At 36.8% G+C, this 20,873-nt stretch overlaps 1 protein-coding gene across 1 annotated transcript in view; it reads left to right on the forward strand.

Moving 5' to 3' along the window:
• The window catches only part of DYNC2H1 (dynein cytoplasmic 2 heavy chain 1), a 384,236-nt gene that overhangs the window by 306,702 nt on the left and 56,661 nt on the right, over positions 1–20,873 (forward strand). The window contains exon 85 of the mRNA XM_060105577.1: positions 14,740–14,829. Within this exon, the coding sequence (XP_059961560.1) occupies positions 14,740–14,829 (90 nt within the window). The remainder of the gene's footprint in view (positions 1–14,739; positions 14,830–20,873) is intronic.

Below are 20,873 nucleotides of genomic sequence, written 5' to 3' on the forward strand. Positions count from 1 at the left end.
CAAAAATGCAAAGACAAACATCCCAATTTTAAAAATGAGAAAAAAAGATTTGAATAGACACTTTACCAAGAAAATATACATATATTTAATTATACCAACATGACATTGGCCTAAATGAATTTATCACAGAAAACAATGCAGAAAGAATCTGTAAATTCTTAAAATCTCAGAGAATGTAAAAACATATATTCAACATATGTTCAACATGTTGAACACATTATTTTGAAATAAATTTCACAGAAGTAAATATACATTTAATCTGTTTTATTAGATTTTATTATATGGAAAAATTTATACAATATCATTTTACATGCTGAATATATTTGATGATTAACTTATCATCTTTCCCAAAGCTTCATTATAAGTATTTTTTTTTTTTTTTTTCCTTTTTGCGGTATGTGGGCCTCTCACTGTTGTGGCCTCTCCCATTGCGGAGCACAGGCTCCGGATGCGCAGGCCCAGCGGCCATGGCTCACGGGCCCAGCCGCTCCGCGGCATGTGGGATCCTCCCAGACCGGGGCACGAACCCGTATCCCCTGCATTGGCAGGCGGACTCTTAACCACTGCGCCACCAGGGAGGCCCCATTATAAGTATTTTTAATGCTTCCAGTTGTATGTGTATGCTATGTTGAAGATGCTATGAATCTGTTACATATTGGAAAGACAGATATTAAATAATACTTGTTTTAAAATGTACATACATTTTTAATAGAATTTATCATTCTCTACCAATAGCCATTTTCAATCATCAGATCCTTTCTCAAGATGCCTTTAAAATTATTTTGGTATGCTGTACTACCCATCACAACAGCAATGTGTTTTACCAGTTATCCAGTTTGTTTATTTCCTTGCTTGACTCTTTAATTTTTTTGGTAATTCTGGGTTAATTTAGTTAAATTTTTGTGCTAATGAAGTCATGATTAAATCCCTAAATTGACCTCTTGGCTTCAAATTGTTATATAAATTTGAATTTTTTTAATAACTATAGTGACCTTCAAATTTATCACCCAAACTATAGATTTAAGAGTGAAAGGGACTCCTACCTGGATGGGACTCTGGGACAATAGGGATCATTAGGCAAATTGGATGTTTGGACATCTTATTTATAACTATTTTTTCAAAATGTGCAAGGATGGAGGAGGAGTTGGGATTTATTTTTAAAAATTAGTAATTAGATGATATAATAAATAATATTCAGCAAACATTTATTGACCATCTACCATGGACTCTCTACACCATGCCAGGCCCTAGAGATAGGAAAAATACATACTACATGGTCTCTGTATTCAGTGAGCTCAAAGTGGGTAACAAAAATATTATCAAGCACACAGCGCTGGCCTAGACTCAAGAAGGAAACTGGTTTCTTCTTTTCCTTTCTCGCATTTTTCCAATGAAGTTTTGTAATTGTGGCAATATACATATATCATAAAATTTATCATTTTAACCATTTTAAGTATACAGTTCAGTAATGTTAAGTACATTCACACTGTTGTGCAAGCAGTCTCCAGAACTCTTTCCATTTTACAAAACTGAAACGCTACCCATTTAAACAATTTCCCATTCCTCCACCACCTAGCCCCCAGCAACCACCATTCTACTTTCTATCTCTATGAATTTGACTACTCTAAGTACCTCATATAAGTGGAATCAAGCAGCATTTGTCTTTTGGTGACTGGTTTGTATCACTAAGAATAATATCCTCAAGGTTTGTCCATATTGTAGCATATGTCAGTATTTCCCTTTTTTTCAGGGCTGAATAATTTTCCATTGTATGTATATACAGATGGTCCCCGACTTAAGGTGGTTTCTACTCTATGATGAGGCAAAAGTGATATGTATTCAGTAGAAACCATACTTTGAATTTTGAAGTTTGATCTTTTCCCTGACTAGCGATATGTGGTACTTTATGCTCAAAATGCTGGGCAGCACAGAGGGCTGCAGCTCTCAGTCAGCCACTCAATCATCAGGGTGAATAACTGATACACTGCAACCATTCTGTATCTATACAGCCATTCTGTTTTTCACTTTTAGCGCAGTATTCCGTAGATTACTTGAGATATCCTACACTTTATTATAAAATAGTCTTTGTGTTAGATGATTTTGCCCAACCATAGGCTAATGTAAGTGTTCTGGGCACGTTTAAAATAGGCTAACCTACGCTATGATGTTTGGTGGTTTAGGTGTGTTAAATGCATTTTCAACTTTCAATATTTTCAACTTGCAATGGGTTTTTCTGCACGTGGCCCCACTGTAAGTCAAGGAAGTTCTGTATCAGATTTTGTTTATCCATTCATCCATCAATGGATTGCTTCTACCTTTCCAAACTTTTTATAACTTAGTGTAATCTCTTCATAAGTATTTTATAATTTTTAATGGAAAACGGAAGTTACATGTCCTGAGAAAGCAAATAATATGAGTCTCTTTAAAGGGAAGACACAAAATAAAAAGGTTTTTAAAATAGGATTCATATTTTAAAAGAAAATAATTCAGTTAAATAAATCTCTTGCATCTGAAAGTCCTTAGTTTGTTCTGGTGCTGTTTCATAGATTGTTTCTCTGTACTAATAAGAAAATTGAAATCTTAGGCTCTAAGTAAAGGTCTTAGTAAGATTAAATCAGAATGCATTCTAACTTTTATCACAATTTATCTTCTGAGTTATACTTTCTCTTCCAAATAGAAGAGAGGCTATTCTATTAGACCTTCTCTATATAGTAAAGGCTCTATTATTAGAGTGTTTTACTCTGCAGCTATCTTTATCCTTCTGAAATATAACTCTCTAATCATGTATATGTGTGTAAAATGGATTTTAGCTAATTTAATTAATTGTACAAATTTGTAAGTTATGGCTAGTATAGGAGTTAGTGATAATTTGTAAACTGTCCATATGTGTTAATCACTTCATGTGAAGTTGAAATTACAATGAACTATATATATTTTTTCCTTTTTTCCTTTCTCCTTTTCTTTAAAAAAAATGTAAATTGAATTCTGTTTTCCCACCTACAGTGAAATCCCAGTGCAAATTCTAGTGCTTGAAATAAATAGCAATTTCCATGCCGTCTCCCTGTGTCAGACACTGCAATAAGCTTGAGTCAAATGAAAGTCGATTCATTTCCAAAAACTACAATCTAGTGTTGGCTTAACTTCAGCCAGTGTGCAGACACTGGATTACCAGTGTCTCACTCATGTGTGAGGATCAGCATGTCATTTTTATTAGTAGGATAGTGGTATTTGTCAGTAGTATAGATAATTATGTTATTAAATGAAAAGGGAAAAGAGTTACTAACTGTGGTCCTTTTTTTTTTAAGTTCATATAGTAAACATATTAAGGTTGCAGAGTGGAACTTAAAACATCCAAGATTATGTACTAGAATGTTTACTTGTGCAGGTCACTTAACCTTTCTCTACCTTAGTTTCTAAATGTTCGTAATGGGAGTAATAATTGTATCCAACTCAGAGAGTTGATGTGAAGTCTAAAGGGTTAATACAGATGAAATGCTGAGAACAGTGGCTGCACAAGTGTTTCTACAGTACCCTCCTAATTCACCTCTCTGACTGCAGTTTCATCACCCTAATGCTTGTTCTCCCTATTTCTACTAGGATAATCTTTCTAAATTCCAAATATGATTGTGTCACTTCCCTAGTTAAAGTGTAATTTAGTTTTATCATTGCTTTCCAGATTAAGCTTCTCAGTATAAACATTCAAAAGCTTCACGGTCTGACCATCAGCCCAGTTGTCTCATGTCTTTTTTATTAATGCTGCTTCCTTTTCTTACTGTCCTTCTTTACTTTACTGTAAGCTGTTTATCTTTTGAGACTCACCTCAAGCATTATCTCCACCAGGAAGCCTTTCCTGACTCTTGTCCTTAGGCACAGTTTGAATTTGGTGTACCTTACATCTGTGTTTCACAAGCACAGTGCTTGTCATTATCAGGGAACTTACTGTATTGTCTGTAGCTGTCTTCTTTTATTATTTATTTCCCCCTCTAGCGCAAACTTCTGTGAACAGGGATTGTGTTATAACTTTGTATCCACAGGACCTAACAAATGATTGACAAATAACAACTATTTAACAGGTGATTTGCTGAGTTGTCAATTAATTAATTGATGCTTCAAAAAGAGTGAATTAGGAAATCTGCTTGTATCCTGTTTTGCTTTTATGACATATTTCATGAAAAACATGGGATAACAAAAAGTTTACATTTAGAGTTAGACCTGGGTTCAAGTTCTCTACCATTTAGATTAAAAAAAAAAGTTTAGTTAAATAAACCTACTCTAAGCCTTAGTTTCCCCATAATTATAACTTTAATTCCCAATACATAATTGTCATGTTGAATCTTCACAAAACTAGCAGGAACCTTCTGCAAAAAATATGTGCTTGATTGCATGTAATCCCCCTTCATCAAAATCACACATATACTGACCTTCCCTCCTACCTCTTTGGAGCAGTTTCTTGAACTATCTGAAATGCTGTCTCCCGGAATATAGTCCTGAATTTGCCCCAAGTAAAACTTAATGCACAACTCTCACACTGTGCATCTTTTTTCAGTTGACAAATCTCAAATGGTGTAATATAGAAATTACATTATAGAAATGTAAAATATGTTGGAGGCAGAATTAATGCTGACAGATTCTAGAGTTAGGTTACCTGGGTTCACATCGTGGACTTGCCATTTACCAGCTCTGTGATTTTGGATATGATGTTCTCTTTGTGTCTCCATTTTCTCCACTGTGAAATGGAAATTACAATAGTACCTGCTTCTGGTACATATCCAGCGCTCAGCACAGTTACTAACACATAAATGTTAGCTTAAAAAGTCCCCTCCAGTTATGTCTACCTTTGTCAAAATTCAACACAACTTTCAAAGCTTCCTTTACTAAGGAAGCTTCCTTTACTTCCTTTACTAAGATTCCTTTGCTTAAATCATTGTTTTCCTCTTAGCTCCAGAAACATGCTATATAAGTCATTCTTAAAACACCATTAGGGAGAAGCAGCGGATTAAAGCTCCACAATCAACTAGATGTACCTTGCATCTGTGGAATATATGAATAGACAACAAACCATCCCAAATTGAGGAGCCAGGAGTTAGTGCTGTGCCTCTGAGGTGGGAGAGCCAACTTCAGGACACTGGTCCACAAGAGACCTCCCAGCTCCACAAAATATCAAACGGTGAAAATCTTCCAGAGATCTCCATCTCAACACCAGCACCCAGCTTCACTCAACGACAAGCAAGCTACAGTGCTGGCCACCCTATGCCAAACAACTAGCAAGACAGGAATACAACGCCACCCATTAGCAAAGAGGCTGCCTAAAATCATAAAAAGTCCGCAGACACCCCAAAACACACCACCAGACGTGGACCTGCCCACCAGAAAGACAAGATCCAGCCTCATGCACCAGAACACAGACACTAGTCCCCTCCACCAGGAAGCCTACACAACGCACTAAACCAAACTTAGCCACTGGGGACACACACTAAAAAAAACGGGAACTATGAACCTGCAGCCTGCAAAAACGAGATGCCAAACACAGTAACATAAGCAAAATGAGAAGACAGAAAAACACACAGCAGGTGAAGGAGCAAGATAAAAACCCACCAGAACTAACAAATGAAGAGGAAATAGGCAGTCTACCTGAAAAGAATTCAGAATAATGATAGTAAAGATGATCCAAGATTCTATTTCCAAGATCCGAAATCTTGGAAATAGACAAAATGCAAGAAACAGTTAACAAGGACCTAGAAGAACTAAAGATGAATCAAGCATCGATTAAAAACACAATAAATGAAATGAAAAATACTCTAGATGGGATCAATAGCAGAATAACTGAGGCAGAAGAACGGATAAGTGAGGTGGAAGATAAAATAGTAGAAATAACAGATGCAGAGCAAAATAAAGGAAAAAGAATGAAAAGAACAGAGGACAGTCTCAGAGACCTCTGGGACAACATTAAACGCACCAACATTCGAATTACAGGGGTTCCAGAAGAAGAAGAGAAAAAGAAAGGGACTGAGAAAATATTTGAAAAGATTATAGTTGAAAACTTCGCTAATATGGGAAAGGAAATAGATAATCAAGTCCAGGAGGCACAGAGAGTCCCATACAGAATAAATCCAAGGAGAAATACACCAAGACACATATTAATCAAACTGTCAAAAATTAAACACAAAGAAATCCTATTAAAAGCAGCAAGGCAAAAACAACAAATAACACACAAGGGAATCCCCATCAGGATAACAGCTGATCTCTCAGCAGAAACTCTACAAGCCAGAAGGGAGTGGCAGGACATAATTAAAGTGATGAAGGAGAAAAACCTGCAACCAAGATTACTCTACCCAGCAAGGATCTCATTCAGATTTGATGGAGAAATTAAAATGTTTACAGACAAGCAAAAGCTGAGAGAGTTCAGCACCACCAAACCAGCTTTAAAACAAATGCTAAAGGAACTTCTCTAGGTAAGAAACACAACAGAAGGAAAAGACCTACAATAATGAACCCAAAACAATTAAGAAAATGGGAATAGGAACATACATATCGATAATTACCTTAAATGTAAATGGACTAAATGCTCCCACTAAAAGACAAAGATTGGCTGAATGGATACAAAAACAAGACCCATATATATGCTGTCTACAAGAGACCCACTTCAGACCTAGAGACACATACAGATTGAAAGTAAGGGGATGGAAAAAGATATTCCATGCAAATGGAAACCAAAAGAAAGCTGGAGTAGCAATTCTCATATCAGACAAAATAGACTTTAAAATAAAGACTACTAGAAGAGACAAAGAAGGACACTACATAATGATCAAGGGATCGATACAAGAAGAAGATATAACAATTTTAAATATTTATGCACCCAACATAGGAGCAACTCAATACATAAGGCAAATACTAACAGCCATAAAAGGAGAAATCGACAGTAACACAATCATAGTAGGGGACTTTAACACCCCACTTTCACCAATGGACAGATCATCCAAAATGAAAATAAAAAAGGAAACACAAGCTTTAAATGATACATTAAAGAAGATGGACTTAATTGATATTTATAGGACATTCCATCCAAAAACAACAGAATACACATTTTTCTCAAGTGCTCATGGAACATTCTCCAGGATAGATCATATCTTGGGTCACAAATGAAGCCTTGGTAAATTTAAGAAAATTGAAATTGTATCAAGTATCTTTTCTGACCACAGTGCTATGAGACTAGACATCAATTACTGGAAAAGAGCTGTAAAAAATACAAACACATGGAGGCTAAACAATACACTACTTAATAACGAAGTGATCACTGAAGAAATCAAAGAGGAAATTAAAAAATACCTAGAAAGAAATGACAATGGAGACATGACGACCCAAAACCTATGGGATGCAGCAAAAGCAGTTCTAAGAGGGAAGTTTATAGCAATACAATCCTACCTTAAGAAACAGGAAACATCTCGAATAAACAACCTAACCTTGCACCTAAAGCAATTAGAGAAAGAAGAACAAAAACATCCCAAAGTTAGCAGAAGGAAAGAAATCATAAAAATCATATCAGAAATAAATGAAAAAGAAATGAAGGAAATGATAGCAAAGATCAATAAAACTAGAAGCTGGTTCTTTGAGACGATAAACAAAATTGATAAACCATTAGCCAGACTCATCAAGAAAAAAAGGGAGAAGACTCAAATCAATAGAATTAGAAATGAAAAAGGAGAAGTAACAACTGACAATGCAGAAATACAAAAGATCATGAGAGATTACTACAAGCAACTCTATGCCAATAAAATGGACAACCTGTAAAAAATGGACAAATTCTTAGAAATGCACAACCTGCCAAGACTGAATCAGGAAGAAATAGAAAATATGAACAGACCAATCACAAGCACTGAAATTGAAACTGTGATTAAAAATCTTCCAACAAACAAAAACCCAGGACCAGATGGCTTCACAGGCGAATTCTATCAAGCATTTAGAGAAGAGCTAAAACCTATCCTTCTCAAACTCTTCTAAAATATAGCAGAGGGAGGAACACTCCCAAACTCATTCTACGAGGCCACCATCACCTTGATACCAAAACCAGACAAGGATGTCACAAAGAAAGAAAACTACAGGCCAATATCACTGATGAACATAGATGCAAAAATCCTCAACAAAATACTGGCAAACAGAATCCATCAGCACATTAAAAGGATCATACACCATGATCAAGTGGGGTTTATTCCAGGAATGCAAGGATTCTTCAATATACGCAAATCAATCGATGTGCTACACCATATTAACAAACTGAAGGAGAAAAAACATATGATCATCTCAATAGATGCAGAGAAAGCTTTCAACAAAATTCAACACCCATTTATGATAAAAACCCTGCAGAAAGTAGGCATAGAGGGAACTTTCCTCAACATAATAAAGGCCATATATGACAAACCCACAGCCAGCATCGTCCTCAATGGTGAAAAACTGAAACCATTTCCACTAAGATCAGTAACAAGACAAGGTTGCCCACTCTCACCAGTCTTATTCTACATAGTTTTGGAAGTTTTAGCCACAGCAATCAGAGAAGAAAAAGAAATAAAAGGACTCCAAATCGGAAAAGAAGAAGTAAAGCTGTCACTGTTTGCAGATGACATGATACTATACATAGAGAATCCTAAAGATGCTACCAGAAAACTACTAGAGGTAATCAATGAATTTGGTAAAGTAGCAGGATACAAAATTAATGCACAGAAATCTCTGGCATTCCTATATACTAATGATGAAAAATCTGAAAGTGAAATCAAGGAAACACTCCCATTTACCATTGCAACAAAAAGAATAAAATATCTAGGAATAAACCTACCTAAGGAGACAAAAGACCTGTATGCAGAAAATTATAAGACACTGATGAAAGAAATTAAAGATGATACAAATAGATGGAGAGATGTACCATGTTCTTGGATTGGAAGAATCAACATTGTGAAAATGACTCTACTACCCAAAGCAATCTGCAGATTCAATGCAATCCCTATCAAACTACCACTGGCATTTTTCACAGAACTAGAACAAAAAATTTCACAATTCGCATGGAAATACAAAAGACCCCGAATAGCCAAAGCAATCTTGAGAACGAAAAAAGGAGCTGGAGGAATCAGGCTCCCTGACTTCAGACTATACTACAAAGCTACAGTAATCAAGACAGTATGGTACTGGCACAAAAACAGAAAGATAGATCAATGTAACAGGATAGAAAGCCCAGAGGTAAACCCACGGACATATGTTCACCTTATCTTTGATAAAGGATGCAGGAATGTACAGTGGAGAAAGGACAGCCTCTTCAATAAGTGGTGCTGGGGAAACTGGACAGGGACATTTAAAAGTATGAGAGTAGATCACTCCCTAACAGCATACACAAAAATAAGCTCAAAATGGATTAAAGGCCTAAATGTAAGGCCAGACACTATCAAACTCTTAGAGGAAAACATAGGCAGAACACTCTATGACATAAATCACAGCAAGATCCTTTTTGACCCACCTCCTAGAGAAATGGAAATAAAGACAAAAATAAACACATGGGACCTAATGAAACTTCAAAGCTTTTGCACAGCAAAGGAAACCATAAACAAGACCAAAAGACAACCCTCACAATGGGAGAAAGTATTTGCAAATGAAGCAACTGACAAAGGATTAATCTCCAAAATTTATAAGCAGCTTATGCAGCTCAATTACAAAAAAATAAACAACCCAATCCAAAAATGGGCAGAAGACCTAAATAGACATTTCTCCACAGATGATATACAGACTGCCAACAAACACATGAAAGGATGGTCAACATCTTTACTCATTAGAGAAATGCAAATCAAAACTACAATGAGATATCATCTCACACCAGTCAGAATGGCCATCATCAAAAAATCTAGAAACAGGGCCTCCCTGGTGGCGCAGTGGTTGAGAGTCCGCCTGCCGATGCAGGGGACACGGGTTCGTGCCCCGATCCCGGAGGATCCCACATGCCGCGGAGCGGCTGGGCCCGCGAGCCATGGCCGCGGGGCCTGTGTGTCCGGAGCCTGTGCTCCGCAACGGGAGAGGCCACAGCAGTGAGAGGCCCGCGTACAGCAAAAAAAAAAAAAAAAAAAAAATCTAGAAACAATAAATGCTGGAGAGGGTGTGGAAAAAAGGGAACACTCTTGCACTGCTGGTGGGAATGTGAATTGGTACAGCCACTATGGAGAACAGTATGGAGGTTCCTTAAAAAACTACAAATAGAACTACCATATGACCCAGCAATCCCACTACTGTGCATATACCCTGAGAAAACCATAATTCAAAAAGAGTCATGTACCAAAATATTCATAGCAGCCCTATTTACAATAGCCCAGAGATGGAAACAACCTAAGTGTCCATCATGGGATGAATGCATAAAGAAGATGTGGCACATATATACAATGGAATATTACTCAGCCATAAAAAGAAACGAAATTGAGCTATTTGTAATGAGGTGGATGGACCTTGAGTCTGTCATACAGAGTAAAGTAAGTCATTAAGAGAAAGACAAATACTGTATGCTGACACATATGTATGGAATTTAAGAAAAAAAATGTCATGAAGAACATAGGGGTAAGACAGGAATAAAGACACAGACCTAGCAGAAAAAAATAAATAAATAAACACCATTAGGGACATTAGCTGTGTATCTCCTTTACTGGTTTGTAATGCTCTTTAGAGTGAAGATTTTATTCCTCATAGTCTTCTATCATATCACTATCATTTCATATTACTTAGGTCATATCACATATCATGTTGTAATTCTCTACATAAGATTTAGCACTGTGTAGTCTTTTTCTTATACTATATTTAGAAATAAGTATATTGGCTTTATCCCCCAGTAAAATGTAAGCTCCATGATAGCCAGGACCTTATAATGCCTGCACATTATAGGCTCTCAGTAATTGCTGAATGGATGGACAAGAAGGACTTGAATATGTATTGAGTGGAAGTATTACATCTGACACTAATATTGATAGCTCTCTTAGTTATCTATTGCTGTGTAATAAATTGCCCTAGAATTCAGTGACACAAAACAATGAAAATTTATCACATTACAGTTTCTGTGAGTCGGGATCTGGGGGTAGCTTAGCCGGGTGTTCTGTCTTAGGGTCTCCCACAAGTCTGCAGTCAGGTGTCACCAGGACTGCAATTACTGCAGCCTCTCAGACCACATATGGGATGGCTGTTGGCAGCTCTCAGGTCCTCACTTATTGTTGACTGGACATATCAGTTCCTTGCTACATGGGCATCTCCATAAAGCAACACACAGTATGCAACTTGTTCACACAGAGTGAACAGGGAAGAGATGAAGAGAAAGTGAGTAGACAGAAGTCACAATATTTGTACCCTACTCTCAGAAGTGGCTTCTCATCACTTTTGCCATATTCTTTCCTTAGAAGCAAGTCCCTAAAACCAGTTCATACTCAAGGTGAGGGAATTTCACAAGGATGGATATGAATGCCAAATGGCAGGGATCACTGGGAGCACCTTAAAGGTTGCCTACCACAGTAACTTACTTACTTTATGTAATTAAACACTATATAAAGGAGCTATCTTTCTACAATAGGAAAAGCATAAAACTTAGAATGTGAAAACCTGACCTATCAGCTATCTATTGCTATGTAATAAACTACCCTGAAACTAAATGGCTGATAACAAGAACAATCATTTATTTAGCTCATGAGTGTGCAGTTTGGGCAGGGTCTGGTGGGGAAGGCTTGTCTTTGCTTCGTGTGACACCAACTGAGTCAGTTCAGCTTAGAGCAGGAGGTTCTACTTAATGGACGCTCAGTCACGGTGCTGGCTAGGTGGTGCTGATTATTGGCTGGTAGTTTATCGGGACTGATGGCTAGAGGCCTTGGTTGCTCTCTAGATGTCTCCACATGGGCCTCTCTATATGGACTACTTGGCTTCTTCACAACATGGTATCTTGGTTCTAAAAATGTATACCCCAAGAAAGAGGAAATGAAAGCTGTGAATTTGTTAAGACCTAGATCTTAAAACTGATAAAGCGTCACTTTTCCCTTATTCTATTGGTCGGGTTGTCAAGGGGTGGGGTGGATATAGACCTCAACTCTCAATGGGAAGAGTATCAAGTAATTTTGGAACCATATTTTGAAGCTGCTGCAGTCTTCCCTTTGGGCACAAATTATTTGCATTTCTCCCACATGTAAAATGGTCATCTCCTTCCAAGTTTCCCCAGATGTCTCATTCCTTTACAGCCTCAGGCCGGATGTTGTCATCAAAATCAGGTGCAAGTATGGGTGAGGCTTCTTGGGTTTGGTTCTTCAAAAACAGTTTCTCAAGCATGGTTTTCAACTAAAGACGTATAACATGCAGAGATATGTTATTGTCCCCTACAAACCCAATATAAAATGGCAGGACAGGTGACTACAATAGACATTCCCACTCAAAAAATGAGGAAATGGGAGGCTCACGTGTCCTTAGCAATTCTGAAATCTAAGCAAGCTTATGTTTTCAGTTCCTTTATTAGGATTCCATATTGTTCCCTGGGAATAATTATCCATGGCTCTTGGTTTTGCCCTCTGAGCTGTTGATTCTCGTCTCTTAATTGTCCATACATTTCAATAAGATTTAGCCATGTTTGCAGCTGAGTGGTTTTCTCAACCTGCTTCCCACCCATAGGGATTCTGGGGTACAAAGTTCTCTTTTAATTGCGCCCTCTTTTCCTCATTAATCCCAAACAGATGAAGCTTACACCAGAACAATATTCTAAGATTGTGAGTTTGCTTTGAATCTCATTGAGATTCACAACATTAGACAAAAACTATGGCCATAAATCTTGTGATAAGCCTTTTTCTCTACCTTAGGCTTCTTGTGTGTTGGCTGTGGGACAACACCCTTAAGATTCATCGAAGCCTTATTGTTTAACAGAAAGGATCTGCAAGACATGCCCTTAAGGTCCCGAGAGTACTTTTGTCTGTCTGGGATTGTTTCCTCCCTTTCCTTTAAGTCCTCAAAGTCCCTTAGACCTCCACTATTCTCTTAGAAGTCCTTTATGTTTTCATTTACATTCTGTTGAAGGATCTTCCAGCTTCAGCCCACCACCCAGTCTCAAATCTAGTGCCATATGTTTTAGGTTTTTGTTAAGGTAGAACCCTACTTCTGGATACCAAAGAACTGTATCGGTTAAGTCTTGCTGTAAAACAAATCCCACCAAAACTTACCAGTTTAAAACATAATAATTTTTTAAAAATCATTTTATTTTAAGCTTACAGATCTGAAATTTGGGTAGACCTTGGTAGAGAAAGCTTGTCTCTTCCACTCTGCTCGCTCATATGGCTGGCAAGTCAGTGCTGCCTGAGAGCTGGGAGCCTCAGTTCGTCTCCACTTGGGCCTCTCCAAAAATTGGACTTCACAATATGTTGGATGGGTTCCAAGACCAAGAGTCACAAAAGACAGGAAATACAAGCAACCACTTTCTTAAGACCTGGACCTGGAAACTGGCACCACATCACTTCTGCTATATTCACAGGACACTTTTTTAAGAAGAAGAGCAGACTTCAAGTCTCCATAGGAGAATTGTCAAAGGAATTAGGGGTCATGTTTTAAAATCATCACACCTGTTTCAGTTCACAGCATTGCTCCAGCACTTAGCTACCATATTCCTAAGAAGGCTTACTTCATTCACCTAGAGTAATTGAACTAGATGTTTTCTAAGGTCTTTTTTTCACTGTAAGGTTTGTTATCTTACAATTTCCATTTTCCATACATTGTTGATATACTCTAGCCTGGAGTAGTTTCTCAGCTATGTAATCAGACAGTGTTTGGGGTTAAGAAATTGATGCTCTCTCCTTATTATTCCACTTGAGAAAAATAAGTATTAAGTTTGAATGATAGTTATATAACACTTGAAAAATCCAGAAAACCTCACAGAAAAGGAATATTATAAAGAATGTATTAATAGAGAATGTCAGTTGAAAGAAGGTCAGATATTAAAAAGTTAACTTTTCTAGAAAGGTTCTATTTATTTCTTTAATTTAGAGTATTTTCTGTTTTATTCTTTTTTTGTCATATATCTGGTGTGGTTTGCGAGGTAAAATTTCTGTAATTCTGTAGGGACACAAGACTAGTTGTTTTCTGTCTTTACTACTTACAAAATGAATTTGTGAAATTTAATTTGATTTCATTACATATCGTTTCAAGAAAACATGGTTTGCTACTTTCTATATACCGGTTTATGTTCATTTGTTTATTCTTTCAAGAATTTTTACTTAAAAATATTTCCTTTTAGAGAAACAGGTCAATTCATTCTGACTCTTTTTATCATTCAATTTTAATGAAATAAGATCAAAGAAAAAGACATATCTTTAAAAAAATTTTTATTAATTTTTTTATGGAGTATGGTTGCTTTACAATGTTGAGTTAGCCTCCACTGCACAACAAAATGAATCAGCCATACATATACAGATATCCCCTTCCTTTTGGACTTCCCTCCCATTTAGGTTACCACAGTGCATTAGGTAGAGTTCCCTGTGCTATACAGTATGTTCCCATCAGTTGTCTATTTTATACATACACTGGGATTGACACATATACATTATTGATACTGTGTATAAAATAGAAAAAGACATATCTTAATGAAATGAATTCATGATACACATATGTATTATGCCAAAATATTTTCCCCATCACACTAATGTTAAAAGATCTTTTATATGTAATACTGTATATGTAAACTTAATTTTGATCCTTTTAAAATTGCAGTGTCCTCTCACATGGCAAAGCAAGTGGGAAGGTCCAGAAGATCCTTTACAATACCTTAGAGGCCTTGTAGCTCGTGCCCTTGCAATACAGGTAAGATGAAATTATTTAGTAATTGTATGACTATATGATGATTGTAGTGTAAACTCTCATATTGTTAACCATTCTGCTAGCAACTAGTGAAAATATTATGATTTTGTTCATAGAGCACCATATATTCCTTTCTTATTCTGTCATCTGTGATTTTACCTAGCACTCTTTAAAAAAAAAACACACACACAAAAAAAAACTGTGTTCTCTCTGTGTAGTGTGGCTTTTCATAATTTTTGAGAATTAGGGAAAAATCTACAATTTTAATATAGATGGATCATATAGATGGTAACTGAAACTTATTCATAACTGTGACTAATTTGCTTTAGGGTGTGTCCCTCCTACAGGGAGCTGTTTTTTTTTTTTCTGTTTTATTTTGTTTTTTTTCCAAATTGATCAAGTTTTTTCGGAGTGGCCCAGTCAGGTAAATGAAGGAAAATTGAACAGAATAAGGAATGATATAGATGGAGAAAGACAAGGGGATTATTTTTTTAAGGAATAGCGAATGTTATAGGTCAGTTGGTGCACGCAATGTACCCCTTTTCCTGTGTGGTTTTGCACTGTCTTACTGCCTTCCTCCTCTGCTTATTATACTGCTTTCACAAATAACATTCTTTGTTATATCAGCTTATTAGGAGTAACTTGATCAGTGTCCTTCTAGATACAGCAATCCTCATTCATTTTTCTTTTTTAGTAGTGCGCATACCTGTCCACATCTTTAACTTTTCCCTTAACAGAACACCCTGCTTTTTACCTTGGAGAGAAAATTCAAGCTATGAAATATGACCACTTGAAAATGCCTACCCTTCCCTCCCACCTACAAATTTGTCTAAACCCACCCTCATCATCTTTGTTCTAATACAAAAGTAGTTGACCTTCTGCTGTTGAAGCCTCATCTCTAGAGCTGTATACTTGATTTCATCTGCTCTCATCTCTTTAGACACTTCCTCTAGGGGGGCCTTGCCTTGTTGTGTAATTTCATCTTTTCCTCTCTTCTTACTCTATCCTGCCAGTCTGCAAATCCTTTGAAGGGGCCAGAACTCATCTGAATGTTTATTTGTCTTCCAGTATAATCAACCTCTCAGTTGTAGGATTATTGAAGAAGGAACTACTGGATCTGAAAATGAGTTTAAAATTAACAGATAGAGAAGAACAAGGCAGGGACTCGGATTTACCCATCTTCCTATCTACTGTGTATATGTCCGGATATAATCTATCAATAAATGCCAGAAAAATGGAGGGAAGGAAGGATAGAGAAGTCAGAAGAGGAAGGACAAATAGTCCATCAGTGCTCTTAGAAAAATACAGAAATGCTCTGAAGTCCTTGGTGTGTTATAATTGCCTGGCTGTGATAATTTGTCACTTAATATATGTATCAGTATTATTTGCATTAGATTATTTTTATAAAGGGCAGAAACTTTATTTGCTGCCAATGGATAGCTCTTATTACACTACATGTGTAAGTATGCTTAATAATTATGCTATGTGCATATAATACATGTATTACTGATACTGAAATTAACATCATTTAAAGCAGTTTTACATAAATTATTACAATTTTCTGGCATGATTATTCATACTCAGTATATTGTATACTGATCATCAAAACTGAAAACTTTTTCACTGTGTGATTTTCTAAAAAGCTTTATAGGCATTTAGCCTTAATTATAATGATAAAATATCCTTCTAACGTTCAGGATAATTTTCAGGCTTGACCATAGTTTATCTTATCTTTCTACCTAGGGAATATGCAATAATTCATCATTCATGTCACCACTTAAGGATATATTTTTATTGTTTTCCTGCCTTAATTTTTTTTTCAGTTATGAATGTACAGATATCTGCTTCCCTAAGATAAACTTTAATGTTTGGGATTCACTTTCCATCTAGTCAAGGGTCTGCCAGGTCCTTTGATTTCATACGTGCCTTTTATGTTTCACAGATAAGTAACCAAAGTAACTTACAAAGTTTAGAGGAACAGTGTGGCTACTTAGGTGGGGAAGAAAGGGCTGAGAATATTAGGAGGGCAGGGAGAATTAGAAGTACTATTTTCAGAGATCTGAGAAAATGGCAGCTTTTGGTTATTTATGAAAGTGTAATGATCAGACTGATTCCAAACAGGTACACAGCAGGTTGAGCCCAGTTCCAGCCATGGTTTAAAATCCCAGAGCCTTTCATTTTAGGGCATAACATATAGGAAACAGAACAAGCTACTGAGAGTATTACACATAGTGCCTGATCATTACAGGGGTTTTGTGCAGATAAGGTGAGAGTGACTGGGTCAAGATGGCATCCATTTATTTAGTCAGTCAAACATATTATAAGCAACAACTTTATGCTAAGCTTTGAGTGAAGTACTGGAGATAAAATGATTAGTACATTGATACAGTTTCTACCTCACAGAATTTAAATTTCTTACATTCATTCATTTAGCAATTAAAAATTCTATCTTCGTGCCATGCACTGTGCTGAGGTTGCTGAATATAGAATGGTAAACAAAATAGACATACATTGTGTCCCAAGGAACTATCCTTACAATTTATCAGAAAAAATAAACAACCAGCAACAGTAAGAGTGACAAAGGAAGTCTAGTACTATGGGAGCAAATAGCAGGAGTACCTAACCTACATGGGAACAAGGAAGTGATGCTTAAGCTGAAAGCTTAGTAGGAATAGACGAAGCGAGGACAAGAAGAAAGACTGCCAGACAAGAGGAAAGACTGTGCCAGACAAGAGGAAGTTCAGAGTCAAGAGTAAGCCATGCGCTTTCAAGTAACTAAAAGCAGAGCACAGAGCGCAAGGAGGGGTGTTCAGAGAATAGGCTGGTGGAGGAGGAAAGGCCATGTTATGATACTGTATTAAGGGATTATATTTGATCATAAGGGCAAAAGGGAGCACTGTGGGATATTAAGGAGAGAAATCAGATTGTGTTTTAGAGGGTCATTTTTCAATATGGAGAGAGTCTTACTCTACTGGGTGACGTGGGTTTAATACTGTCCTCTAAATGCTGGTGATTTAGAGAGAGCCAGAGAACCCCTAGGTACCCAAGCAGTCTCAGCCAAAGAGAGTCTTGCAGTCATTTATCCTATGGTCTCTAAGATCCTTTAGGACAAGGACTTAAAAAATAATAATAATTCCACTGTATTTCTAATATGTAGCATACTGCCTTCTGAATAAATGAATGAACAAATGAATGGACTGGATATATAGATATAATATAATATACATAACATATTATTTCCTATTGAGACCCTAGAATTATTTTCCTGACTTCAAGTTTTTCTTCTCTTTCTTCAGAAATAACATCTTCTGAGAGTTTCTTTGGTTCCTGATTTCCACTGTTTGTTTCCCCTTTGGCCTGCAGAATAGCCTCTGCAGAAGTTCTCCCTAGTATAGTCTGATTTTTCTGTGTTGATCATTTTAAATTCCAGCATGTTCTCTACCCAGTTCATAAATCTGTGGGGCCAGCATTTGCCTTTTTCCCTCTGTCTTCTTATTTTCAACTTCTCACAGTTGGATCCCTTGACTCTACACCTGCAATTTCTGTTCCAACCTAGCTCATGAGTCGATTCTATTTAAGGATATAAGACCTTCATATCGAGTACCCAGTTAGGTTTGGGTGTGCTAAACAGACCCAGTATTCTGCACATGTTTAATGTGCTCCTGAATGTCTCATTTTACTTCTACTGCTAACCAAACTTGGGGTGCCATGTGTCATTGGCAAGGTTTCATGCTCATTTTTTAGGACTGAGCTTCTCCTTAGGTTCTGTCTTTCGTTTTAAAATTTATAGTGACTTCTTGAACTCTACACAACTTTTTTGGCCTAACTCAAGCCAGTGGCTGGTACACTCATATACTACCAAATCCTGCCACCCTTCATTCTTATGATGGAATCTTGTTTATATCAACTGTTAAGGTCCTTGAAATCTGGGGAGATTTAAACAATAAAAATAATTAGTTATTATTGTTATTATTATTAATAAATGACATTCAGCATGACATATAAACTATCCTTAGAGTTTATCAGGAAAGACAACAAATAAGCCACAACAATCAAAATGATAAAGGAAGTGCAGTACTCTAGGAATAAATAGCAGAAGTACTGCAACCTAGAAGCACTTAATGCCATCTCCGTTCCTGTAATGGCCTGAATTAAGTCTGAATTAGGCCTCAGTTCGGCACTGTGTAGTAGACTATACCAAAGTGCCTTTTCTATCAGCAGACGCTAATGTTATGTTGCTTCCTTCCATCCGCTCCCACTGTGGAACGCTGGGAAGCATATTTTTCTCTAGTATAGGCATCAGCCCCTTCACTCTTATGTTTTTCTGAGATTCTTTTTAGGTGCTACTTCCTATTTTTTGTTCAAATATTCAGGCACACAGTCTCTCGCATGTCTGCAAAGATGCTTGTTGTTAGCCACATAGATTGCATTAACTTTTCACTTTGCATTTTACTCCTATGGCCCACTTCAAGAAAACTAATTCTTCATTGAAAAAAAAAATATCTGTGAACCTCTAGCTCTTATTTCTTCCCCTTTAACCCTAATTATCACTAATAAATCAGACTGGCATTTCTAGATCTAGAAATGTGGCTCATTATGCCCTTTTTGTGTTCATCTAAATAGCTCTTCTCACTTCCCTAGCAGTAAAATGTACTAGTGACCTATATTTGAGCTTCAGATCACTTTCTTTTCTTTCAGTGCACCACTTCAAACATATACTCAAACTTTTTAAATGATCAAATGAAGAATAGAAAGAAAAATGAATATTTATAAGAACTGAGCATTTTGGATCTCAGGCATACATGTGATTTAGACGCAATCTAGTAATATTTATAACATATGAGGTAGATATTTTTATTTCCATTTTTAAAGATGGGAAAAGTAAAACCCCATATTCAAGAATAGTTTACAAAATGTATATGATAAATGATAGAACTCACACTCAACTTCCCTTTCTATAATAATATCTCAGAGTTTTTGATATCTATCAGCAACATTTTAAAAAGATGTTTCTACCCCTTGAAACCTTTTTATAAATTGGCCTCAAGGTCACCACACACTTCTGTTTTTTATCTATCTATTTCTCTGGATTTTGTATTCCCTCATCTCTAATTGGATTCCCTAGAGCACAGTCCTCTGACCTTTTCTATCTGTACTCCACCCATGGTGATCTCATGCCTATGAATCCCATCTAAACGTTTATTATTCTCAGATTTATAGCTCCAGCCCAGTATTCTCCCCTAACTCTGGTGTATACTCAGTATTTTCACTTGGATGTTTAATAAACATCTCAAACTTAACATATTCAAAAGTGAACTCCTGCCCTTTACTGAAAAACTTGTGCTACCTGCAGTCTTTCCCGTAAAAGTAAATGACATCTCCACCTTTCTTGAGGCATAGGCACAAGGTCTTGGAATCATTGTTAACTCTTCTCCTCTCATACACTGCATCCATTCAATCAGAAAAACTACCTTGGCTGTACGTTCAAAATATATTCTGAGATACCTCTCACCACTTTTCACTGCTACTACCTTGATTGAAGTCATTATTGGTGCAGCTGCCACCTGACTAGTCCTGCTTCCACCCTGGTCTCCTTTCTGGTCAGTTCTCAACCCAGTAGTCTAAATATTCTGGTTAAAGTGTCAGATTATATCACTTCTCTCTTGGAAATTTCCCCACGGTTTCTCATCTCATCCAGAGTAACAAAATCCTTATAGCAACCTACAAGATCTGGCCCGTTTACCTCTCTGATTTCCTCTCCTACTTTTTGCTTCCTAATTTATTCTGTTCCAGCCATACTGGTCTCCTTGCTTTTCAATGAACAGCCTGGCACACTCCCTCAAAGGGACTTTATTCTTCCTGTTTCCTCTACCTGGAATGCTCTCCCTCAGATATCTGCAAGGAAGTTTTTCTTTTTCCCTTGTTTCTTTTTATTTTTTTTTGCAAGGAAGGAAGTTTCTTTGTCCCTTCAGGACCATCCTATTTCAGATTGTAACTCTCCTCTTCCTTGATACTTTACATCCTGTTTCCATTTTAAATTTTTTTCC

Source organism: Mesoplodon densirostris, chromosome 7 (assembly GCF_025265405.1).
Source record: "Mesoplodon densirostris isolate mMesDen1 chromosome 7, mMesDen1 primary haplotype, whole genome shotgun sequence".
Classification (NCBI taxonomy): domain Eukaryota; kingdom Metazoa; phylum Chordata; class Mammalia; order Artiodactyla; family Ziphiidae; genus Mesoplodon; species Mesoplodon densirostris.